The sequence below is a fragment of the Vanacampus margaritifer genome, chromosome 1 (genome assembly GCF_051991255.1).
Source record: "Vanacampus margaritifer isolate UIUO_Vmar chromosome 1, RoL_Vmar_1.0, whole genome shotgun sequence".
In the NCBI taxonomy this organism is placed as follows: domain Eukaryota; kingdom Metazoa; phylum Chordata; class Actinopteri; order Syngnathiformes; family Syngnathidae; genus Vanacampus; species Vanacampus margaritifer.
This window is the reverse complement of record NC_135432.1, coordinates 48,549,831-48,561,486: the sequence shown is the minus strand read 5'-3', so window position 1 is coordinate 48,561,486 and position 11,656 is coordinate 48,549,831. Positions and strand designations below refer to the sequence as shown.

General features: G+C 38.5%; 1 protein-coding gene across 3 annotated transcripts in view; it reads right to left on the bottom strand.

The window, feature by feature from the left end:
• Positions 1-1,110: 1,110 nt before the first annotated feature.
• The window catches only part of LOC144053336 (apoptosis-stimulating of p53 protein 1-like), a 58,615-nt gene continuing 48,069 nt past the window's right edge, over positions 1,111-11,656 (bottom strand). For all 3 annotated transcript variants that reach the window (XM_077567743.1, XM_077567821.1, XM_077567906.1), the window contains 8 exons: positions 9,735-9,885; positions 9,605-9,642; positions 9,169-9,521; positions 7,539-7,676; positions 5,549-5,682; positions 2,849-3,015; positions 2,539-2,738; positions 1,111-2,292 (listed from right to left, as the gene is read on the bottom strand). In XM_077567743.1, the coding sequence (XP_077423869.1) occupies positions 2,251-2,292; positions 2,539-2,738; positions 2,849-3,015; positions 5,549-5,682; positions 7,539-7,676; positions 9,169-9,521; positions 9,605-9,642; positions 9,735-9,885 (1,223 nt within the window). In that variant the 3' untranslated portion in view covers positions 1,111-2,250. The remainder of the gene's footprint in view (positions 2,293-2,538; positions 2,739-2,848; positions 3,016-5,548; positions 5,683-7,538; positions 7,677-9,168; positions 9,522-9,604; positions 9,643-9,734; positions 9,886-11,656) is intronic.

The following is an 11,656-nucleotide window of genomic DNA, read 5'->3' as shown; positions in this document are numbered from 1 at the left end:
TCCATGAAGTTTCATTCCATCTGATGTAGCATTTCAACATAAAATGTCCTTGACCGACTCTCATTAGTTCCGAATTCATATTAGAATGTATTTGTCAGAAGGGTGCGGTTTGGTGGAGGACCCAAATGCAGGGAGCAAAGAGTTAAAGAGGACCAACATTACGCAGCACACAACCAAAAACCTGATCAACTCTACATGTATGTGAAGGAGCAAATGGTCACACTAGATACTGAATGCTTTTCTAACTGGTTTGTGTGGCCTTCAATTGCAGGCAGCCTAAAGGTTGGATTATGCTTGACGCATGAACACTCCGTGTGGAAATGAGACGTGCGGAAAGCCAGCTAGCACACATTTTGCAACTTTCATACTCAAGACTGTTTGCCCCCGCTGTGGTTGATATTCTTCCAGACTATAGGAGGCATATGAACAGCACTTCACCACAACAAAAGTAGAAAAATGTTTTATAACTGTTTTATTCTTCTTCCCCTCAATGAACTATCGACAAACAGTTTGGGGTGAATAATCCACATGAATTAAAAAAAAAGAGGAAAAAAAGAAAACAAAGAATCGTCAAAAGTCGAAAACACTGTTGACAGCGTTTGCTGCGTCCGCCATGCTTTTTTTCCCCACAAGGACTGTCCGAGCACATTTGTGCAATAATTATGTTGTTCAATCAACATCGCGATATGCCACACCGTAAGGCAAATGGCAAAGGAGAAATGCTCACCAGCACAGATTTAGAAAGGTTTGTGGTTGTGAATACTATTTGAGAGAAATTACCTTTTTGTAATGTTCAGCTCATGAAAAATGGGAGCAAAAGAGTTGCAGCTGTTTAATTTAAGATTATTACAAAACAGAAAAATTTGTTCCTTTTATGCTTTTTATGCTTGATTCATTTTGGACTTCTCTGGGAAAACCCAATTTGTCGGCTCAATTGTTTTATAAACGAGACTAAGTGCAATTTCTGCAGCAACTGCGTGGAAATGCTGAAAGCTGAATGCTAAATTGAATGCTTATGAGGTAAATTGAAAGATAAATTATGTGAAAATTACAAAGTATTAATTGTAGTTGAAAGATAAATGAATAAAAAAACACTTAAACTGCAATCTGTCCAAGGAAATAGTCCATGATAAAGCACTTTATTATGCGGAAAAGGTGATCTAACACATTTGTCAAATTTATTAGACGATCTGTCATAAAAACATGTTTCAACATTTACTATAAACTTCAGAGTGTTTATTTTTATGTGGCATTACATATTTTCTCACAATAGGTAAACGAAAAATCATTGAGCCAGATTCTAAAAGCTGCTTGAAGCCCCATTATTAATGATGTTGTGGATTTTTTTATATATTTTATTTTACAGGTAAACACATTGTTGTTGTGCAACTCAAATGTACTTTGGTTGTACAAATACATCCTAATCCCCTCAAAAACACTCTCATCCGTGTTCTTAATTTCTTTCAGTTCTTCATCACATTGGCAGTCTTTGCAAAATTCAGGAGCAGACGTAAACTACGCTAAATTGAAGCTTGTCTAAGCCATCCTACCATGCTATGATAGTATAAAGCATAGTCAGTGCATGCTTGAATGAAAAAAGTTTCAACTTTATTTTATAACTACTTCATCAACAACCTCAGCACCAACAATGTCTCACTTTCGTTGAAGTCAACCAAATGTTTGCATTCACCCTCCCTTCACATACGCAATCACCACATTAACAACTTACTTGTCACACCAACTTACCTCCGTACAATACCTTTACATGGAAACTCAAAAGTTACATATTACAGGATATACTGTGCAGCTCACCAGATTATAATAACATGAGCCACCTTGGGTGCTGATATTTCAGAGAAAACCATACAAAAATAGTCATTTTTAAAATGGCAAAATATGAACTCTCTACGAAACAGCATCCAAAAATATTAAGATAATGTATTATTGTTCACAGACAGATGTTATCTAATCTAATCTGAATTGCATGCATCTGAACTCTTCAGTTGCTTTTTACGATAAATGGGACCAAGACAAAAGTTGGACAACAATTTTGTCAATAACCATTACATTGACTATGCAGCAGCTTTTATATTTGTTTGTGGGAGTGCAACATTTCAAATAATATCACTGTGTTGGAAGAGTAACTTCCTTCTTGTTTCTCTCACTGTGCATCCCACTCTGCTTCACATCTCCATCTACAACACACGCCGATTCTCTCCTCTTCTGTGCACGATGCCGTTGACTTGAGCCTTAGGCCAGTGAGCGTTGTCTGGGTTTGATCCTTGGATACAGCTGGAGAGAAACAGAATGAATAATGTCATATTGTGTTTCAATAAAACCCTGAAGAAGAACTAAGCCCCCTAAAAAAATGAGGGGAAATAAAGGGCGACAGTTATATATATATATATATATATATATATGATTAATAAATAGTTTCATTTTCTAAACATAGTGGTTGTGATTTTGCAACTTAATAGCTCAAGAATAGCCTTCATTAATATGTCAATTTTGTATATGAGTGAGCTCGCAGTGCCGCACCCCAAGCAAGTTCCTGGGAATGTATCCCTCCCGATCGTTGAGTCGAGCCCACCACCACTCTGTCTCTGTGTCGTCACGCCGTCGCAGCACGCTGAGTGCGTCCCCCTCGCTGAGGGTTAGCTCATCGGACTGCTGGGCTGTGTAGTCCCACAGCGCATAGACCAAGCCTTTGTTCATCACGCCCAACTTCTCCTGTACACCTGACACAAAAACCCTTTATGACAACTAGGATGTATAAATGACACATTATTTGAATGAATTTCATCATAAGCTACTTTCACATTCTGATTCTGTTACGTACAGTACGTACCATAAAGGAACTGAGAACACTGTGTGTAGCCTTCCTCCATTTCTTCACATTTAACTGCTGCTGTTTCAACATCACTGATTGTTTGGGCAAAAATGGCTGCCCCTGATTCTACCAGCATCTTACAGAGGTGGACGCTGTTACATGAGGCGGCACAGTGCAGTGGAGTCCTGAGGATAAACGAAGCATCAAAACTTATGACATATATGACATATGACATATAAAGCTATGCTATGCTGATATGAACGTGTTGATGTGGTTGTTAGTTAGCAGGCCACATCCCTAGTTCTTGAAGGGTTAACATAACCACACTCTATTCTTCTACCACTGTTTTAGATGAGCCTTCTCCAAACAGCTCATTTCCTTTTAAGATTTGAAGCACAGATGCCCTTCCCAACGCCAAATGTTCCTTTTGATCTGGGCTTGGGATGTCCATAGGTGGCAAATCCAGGTCCCGATAATAAAAACCCTGCCACAGTTTGGCTTTAACCCCAGATGCTAGCTACTAACTAGCGCCCATGGTGCTCGTTTATCTGCTAGGGAGCTAGCTATCTAGCATCAGGGGCTAAAGCCAAACTGTGGTAGGATTTTTACTTTCTGGACCTGGATTTCTTTGAGTTGGGCTGGCATGTCCTCAAGAGGCAAGGTCACCCCCCTCCCCCCCCTGGAATATTGTACCTAAAAACATGTAGCAATAAAATTATTTCATACAATGTAAAGAATTAATCATTTAAATAGTGGGCAACTTGGTCCCCAGGGGGCAGTATAATACAGTCATGCAGACACAAAGGAGTTTCTCAACTACTGTTTGTTACTCAGTAAGGTGCCGTAATATTTGTTTTTCACAAGGATTAAAAAAGAATATATGCCTGTGAGTGTTGTTATAGTGGCTACATGTGATGCTGCTGATGTGTTTAAAGTGTTATGGCACCACTACTTAGATGCACTTCATTAGCCCACTTATGGCTGTTTTCAAGAAGTGCAAGGATTAAGCTTGTTGTTATTACACGCTTATTGTTTCAAAGGGGAAGTCAAATCAAATATGTTCTTTGTTCTACGGCCCCATTTGTCTAAACACAGGAATCTGATTAACATTGTGTTTTTAGAATATGAATTGAGCAGAAAAACCCAACCCGTTTTTATGCATCTCAGGGCAGCCATTTTGCCTTGTACTGCCACGTGCTGTTGACTGAAATGACATCACAGTGCCTAAGGGCTCAACTTGCAAACATCACATGACCAAACCCACAAAGCAGGTGACGATCTTTACCAGAGCCCTTGGCCACCATAATATCATTTTCAGTTGACTGCAAGCGGCAGTACAAGGCAAAATGGCTGCCCCCTGAGATGGATAAAAAAAAAGGGTGGATTGTTCTGCTTAAGTCATATTTCTAAAGCACGATATTCATCAGAATGCCATGTCTAGACTAGACAGTAATAGAATACATTATTGTAAATAACAATTTTGACTAGCTTACTCTTTAAATAAACATTGTTATTTCTTTTGTTTTATGATTAGTTTGACAGTTTCAAGCGGGCATGACAATGAGCAGCCTCTTTTTTGAAGAATTGTTCATCTTCCCAACTGCTTGTTTTGAAGTGAGTTGATGAGTTGAAGTTCAATGCCATCATAATGCCTGTATCTCATATTTTTGTTCCCATTAAAAGAAAAAATATCAGCCAAACAATGGATCACATCTGAAACAACAACAAAACCCTCATAAGTCAGGTCTTACATATTTAGAGGTCTTATTTCTAATCAAATAACACATTGTAAATTAAAATGTTATGTGTTTAGGAAAACACTTGAATTATGTTATTCTAAAGTACTAGACTCTTACTTGAGTATTTTATTTGGCTACTCTACACAGTAATTTCTGTAGAGTACATTTTTATTTTACTCTAAACTTAGTCTACTTGGTCCCACTCTAAATAGAGTAAAATTTACACTTGGAAGAGAGTATAAAAAAAAGTGTCACTCAAGGGTTGAGTAACAAACCCACAATTTCAGGTTGGGAGACAGTGTGCTATGTTGCCTGCTGCTGTGTGTTAGTATATCGCCTGTGTCAGCTGGAATCTTCGTAACACCAAGAGACCAAAAACATTGTGTTTGGTCTCCTCTTGGATATACGCAAATAGTAGGAGTGGCATAGAGCTCAGATGGCAGTGTGGCAGTCTTCCGAGCTGAAAGTCGTAAGTTGGTTCCTCAACCCTTGAGTGAGATTTATTTTTTCAAATTCTTTATTTTACTCTCATCCAAGTGTAAATATTACTCTAAAACTGAGTCTATTTAGTCCCACTCTAAATAGTCAAATTTACTCTACAGAATTTACTGTGTACCCATATCTGATTATAGTTTACTATGACAATGTTTTAAACATGAAGTTTGACACCATTACATCCTGCATCTGAATTATGAATGCAAGATACCAAAAGCAGTGCATTTCACCATTAACCAGGATGACACTGACTTACATTAAGTCAAACTCATTTAAGCACCTCATGAATGCCGATCGCTATCTCTTCCTTTGATTTTATTAAGGTAGCGCAGTCTAAAGGGAAGCAGAAATGCAATGTCATTATTACCCCAGTTCCGACTGTGTGTATTACCCGGATCATGTAGCCCCATATTTTCCAGCTGCCACTGTTCTACTGTTTATACAAATGCTATTAACAGATGTATGACTGACTGAAGTTACTAACCATCCATCACTGTCTGCTGCGTTGACATTCACTCCGAAGTCCAGCAGGAACTTCACAATATGGTGGTGGCCAGCACAGACGGCATTGTGAAGAGGAGTAATGCCTTCATCATTTGGCATACTGGGATTTTCCACCTTCAAGACAAAAAAAAAAAAGGTATTTCAAATGCTCTGTTTGTCACGTTTTGGTTCTGTGGAGTTGGGTTTTTGTTTGATTTTGGGTGTTCATGTTCTTTGTTTCTTTCTTTCTTGAGTGTTCAGTGTTCTGTTTTGTGAACCTTGTCTTTCCCCTCGTCTCGTTATGTGTAACCATGTCCACCTGTGTGTGTCTTTCCTTCTCCATGTGTGTCTCATTAGTGTTGGTGTATTTAGGCCCCGTCCAGACAGAAGCAAAGCCGGCTTCGTTCCTCAAACAAATCTCGTACACACAGAAGCATTTCAAAGAAAAAAAAAAGAAAGTTTAACGGCTGTAGTATATATACCAAGTCTGGGATGGTGCTGTAGCGCAGCCACGGAGTTAAAGGAAAGCGTAGAAGAAGAATCAGCGAAGAAGACGAACACTTTTTTTTTTAAACTTTATTGCAATCTACAGAACAAACATGACCTTCCATGTATCAAAACAACATGAAAAAGGTGAACATAGGAGAAGTGACAATGGCGGGTGATTCAAGTACAACACTATTTGTTGAACGTGGGAATAAAGAAGCAAAATATTTTGCAGCTAAAGCAAGCTAAGGAAGCTGCGAAAAACTACGACACGGTTATCTGCTATTGTTGTTGACAGACTGACGGTTCGCGCGCAGTCACGCGAGAATTGGCGCACACGTCATCAATCTGCGACAATGCGTTGTCATAGAGCTGCAACCATTACGTCATCACTGGGGGAGTATCCTGTATATGTTGTCCAGACGGACGCGTACGGGACGCGTATTGAAATCTCTCTTGAAACTTGTGATGATACATTGAAACTGGCTTTCGTGTGGACGGGGCCTTAGTCTGTTGTGTTTGTCCAGTCGGTGTGGTTGCATTGTCTATATAATGTGTGGAAGTTCGTGTGTGAAGTCGTCCTCGTCACAGCCAAGTCGTCCTCGTCCCAGCCAAGTCGTCCTCATCACAGCCAAGTCGTCCTCATCACAGCCAAGTCGTCCTCATCACAGCCAAATCGTCTTTGTTACAGCCAAGTAACCATTGTTACAGCCAAGTCGTCTTCGTCACAGCCAAGTAGCCAACTTCTCAGCCAAGTCGTCTTTGTCACAGCCAAGTTGTCTTTATCACAGCCATAGTAGAAGCACCAGGAAGTCAAGCCAAGTCAAGGCAAATCAGGTCCTGTTACGTCACGCTTCCAGTCATGGCGACCAGTCTAGTCATGTTTTGTCCAGTCATGGTGACCAGTCTAGTCACGTCCCGTCTAGTCACGTCCCGTCAGTCATGGCGACTAGTCCAGTCACGTCTCATCAAGTCACGGTTGACTGCTCACCTTTTTCCACATGTTTCATTAGTACCATGCATTGCACTGCATTGCATTCATTCCTGTTCCACTGCCTTATTTTCCTGTACTTGGGTCCGCCATCCCTCAATTACTCACTTCCCTCATGACACTGTTAGTTTTTAGCTTCTGTATTGCATGCCATTTATTAACCAGTATGAAGTGTCTGGGGTGCAAACACATCATAAAGGGGTGGGCAGGGGCATGTGCTAGACATACAAAGTAATCAAAATTACAGTCCTCACATTCCCAGGTGTAGACGAAAAACAGGATCCTCCACACCCCCAGAATAGATTGATGAAGTGGCTGGGGAGAGGGAAGTCTCTGCTAAAGCTACTGCACCTGCAACCTGCCCAACCCCGGATATGTAGGGAAAAATGGTTGGATGGGTGGAGTTGATAACAAAACTCAAAATGTAAAACTCTCAATGTAAAAGTACTCTTTACGAAATGTAAAACTGTTTTTTCCTACAAAAACTAGACCCAATATTAAGTGTGCATTTTACCTCGTATATAATTCTCTGCACCAGATCAAACTCTCCCTCTAATGATGCATCAAGCAGCAGAGCGAGGGGGTTGAACTTGACTCTCAGGCCGTGGCCTGTGCGTTCAGATGAAGGCTTTTTCAAGTTGGTTCGCTTAACCTGATAAAAAGAAAATGAGACAAACGTAAAGATAGCAACATTTGTATCTACAAAAAGGCTCAGAAGCAGAAATAGTAAACTTGGTGATATTATGAATTTAGAGACTAAAACTGAAAGTCAACCACCCTCCGCCAAAAAGATTAAATAAAAACCGTGACAATAATATGTTATATGTGACGTCACTAGTCTAAACATGACATTTTGATTAATATTACATTTATGCAATATGAGTTATGAAGTAAAATCCAGCCGTTTTTATCGAGATCAGTTGGCGGCCATGTTGCTACTTGCTGTCGAGTGAAAATGACATGAAAGTTGGTCAGGTCTCAGGTAACAACCAATCACAGCTTAGCTTCAGAAAACAGGTGAGCTGTGATTGGTCGTTACCTGAGCCCTGACTCCTGAGCAACTGTGTGTTCAGTCGACAGTGGCAAAATGGCCGCCAAAAAACGGCTGGATTTGGCTTCATAACTCATATTCCACAAATGTAATAAGAATTTAATGTTTAGACTAGTGAGGTCACATAAAACATATTATTGTCAAGAAATGTTTAAGGTTGACTTAATTATATATATATATATATATATATATATATATATATATATATATATATATATATATATATATATATATACATATATATACATATATATATATATACATATATATATATATATATACACACATATATATATATATACATATATATACACATATATATATACATATATATATACATATATATATATACACATATATATATATACACATATATATATACATATATACACATATATATATACACATATATATATACATATATACACATATATATATACACATATATATATATATATATATATATATATATACATATATATATAATTAAGTCACAGTTATATATATATATATATATAATTAAGTCACAGTTATATATATATATATATATATATATATATATATATATAATTAAGTCACAGCAGAATTAAAACTAGAAAAAGTTACAATAATAATTAAGTCATAGGATATTTTTCTGAGAATAAAGCTATATGCCGATGTTAAGCTAACTGCTCAGGATATTATCAAGTTACCCTTGTGAGGACAATCGGTTAAGAAAATGGATGGCTGGATATTTAGATATACTGTGAGTTTGACAAATAATGATGCTGTCAATGTTTTTGAGACATCTGCACCATAATCAGTACGACCCACTTTAATGTGATTGTGGAAATCTGGTCCTGGTAAAGACATTTGAAATCACCACTTTTGGTTGGGATTTGTATAAGCATCAAGTTTTTTTTTTTTTAAACAAATACTGTATAACATACATATAAACAAATATATGACTTTGACTATGACAATTTCAATTAGAAAGTTTTTTTTTAAACAAATACTGTATAACATACATATAAACAAATATATGACTTTGACTATGACAATTTCAATTAGATCCCCTTGAAGTGTGTATTAAGTAGCCAGTGAAGCATTTTACCTTAGGCTTTGAAGGTGGAGCAGCCGGTGATGGTGAAGGGGAGGCCTGACCTGCCATGCTGTGGACCGAACTAGAACTGCTTTGATTGTTATTATTCTGATCTTCAGACTTATCAGGTGTTGAGGGAAGGTTGGTTCGTGGTGATGGAGACCTATTCTTGGTCACTTCTACCGTGGTGTCCGTCTCAGCGGCAGCACCGGGTGATAAGCGGCGGCAGTCCAAGTTCAAATTTTGAACTTCTGCGTCCTCTGCTGCTAAACTGGCATGCTTCTCACCTGGGTCTACATTCACTTCAGCTGAATGGATATTGTCCATGTCACTCAAAAGGCATTCAGGTTGGTAGAAAGTATTGCCTAAAATAAAGAGTGCATTTTGACTAGTGACTACTGATGTATTATTGAGATGAGAGTCATTGTGGTTAAGCGACATATCCTACCTGAGACTCCTTCCATGCCTCCAGCCAAAGTGTTAAACCTGCAGATAACAACCAAAAAATTACCACTATCAACCTTCAGTATGGATGATCAAAACTAAGCCTACAAAACAGAATGGAGTTCAGCACAAACCTCTGGTACAGTAATTTTTGAATGTTTGGCCCCTGTGGGCCCTCAGGTTCAGTAATAGAACTCCGCTTCTTCAGAGGTCGCGGGGCATTGCTGAGACGACGGCGGAGGACTTCCAGGTCGGCATCGTTTTGGTAGCGGAGTTGAGAGTGGGCTGAAGACAGAGGGTTATAACGTAAATATTATTTAAAACTTGTTTGTGAATTTCAAATGGAACTGATGTAGGGTTGTCACTATTGATTATTTTTTGAATAGATTATTCCATCGATTAATCGTATAATGGAATAAAATGTTATTTCGCATAAAAGTGCATTATAAAACATTTTTTTCCCAAATGGCTGTTTATTAACCGAGCAAAAAATGTTGGATAATGGCAGAGGTGGGTAGTAACGAGTTACATTTACTCCGTTACATCATTTACTTGAGAAACATTTTAATAAAAATGTACTTATAAGAATAGTTTTACCACACAATACTTTTTACTTTTACTTGAGTAGATTTGTGAATAAGAAACACTACTCTTACTCCACTATATTGTTCTACACTAAAGTCGTTACCACCATTTCATACATTAGATTTACCGTATTTATACACTTAAAAGTCTTAAATTTTCTCAAAATTGACGGCATGCCTATTAATGAGATGCGCCTTTTGTGTGCACCGAGTTCACACTAGAAAATCTATAAATATTGTGCGACTTTGGTAGGCGCTCCGCTCAGGGCTGGACTGACCATCTGGCAAACAGGGCAGATGCCCGGTGGGCCGGTGTCCTTTGGGGCCAATGTGGTGCTATTCGATTATTATTTTTCCTCCATTTTACCCCAGGGAACGGCTCACAATTTAGAAGGAGCAGCCTATCCATCTATTTACAATATAGGGTGCAAATTGAACCAATAAACATCAGCGGTAAAGCTATGTGGTAGCCAAGGGTGGTCAGTAATAGGGCTAGGCCGGCGGGCCTAAGTCAAAATGCCAGGGCCAATTATTTGTGCCATTCCAGTCCTAACTCGTCTTGATTGACTGTGTGGGAGCATTTCTGCGGACACATTGCTTATATACAGGAAATGTGGTCCTGGTTGAAGACCGGCAGGCATGATGAGAACCCAAAAGAGTCAACTGAAAGATGACCTCTTGGTGCTTTCGCTTTAAGAAACTGCCACCTATGGTGATTATATTGGGAGGCAACGCCGAGCGAGTTACGCCACAATTTGTGAATGGATTGTGCATGCTTGGGCTAACGTGTCTGTTTGCACTGTTGTTTGAGCTCAAAAAGTTATTAATTTTTTTAATTTTATGATTTGAAGATGCCAGCATTTGCACAAAATGTTATGGTTTTGTCTGTCATTGTCATTGCTCAGTACTTGATTTTACTTGTACTTGAATGATTTTTTTAATGACTACTTTTTACTTTTACTTGAGTAATATTATTTTCAAGTAACGCTACTCTTACTTGAGTACAATTTTTGGATACTCTACTCACCTCTGAATAATGGTGAGTGCACTAACTCACTAACTTGCACTAACTGTAGAACTGTCAACCAAGGTAGCATTTAGCATTAGCTAAAGTAATAAAACGACCACCTGTCACCAGATTGATTAAATTTGTTATACATATTTCCTAGGGATAATTTGTTGTATATGTTGGAAAAAAAATTACATAAGTTACCCCATATTTACTCTTATAGTATTGCAAAACATGACTTATACTCTTGCAGCTGCAGGGCAGGAACTGTGCCTTATAACAAGATAGCGGCTGAAACACTTTGCGGATGAACTGTTGAACTTTGACTGTTACCTTTAGCGCCAAAGAAAGACACGCCTGTATTATTATCGGCATAATGACTCATATCCTTGAAGGTTGATACTGTGTGTTCCCCCTCTCCTTTAGAGCAGCAACATCTGTGTAAACTAGGGAAAATCCTATT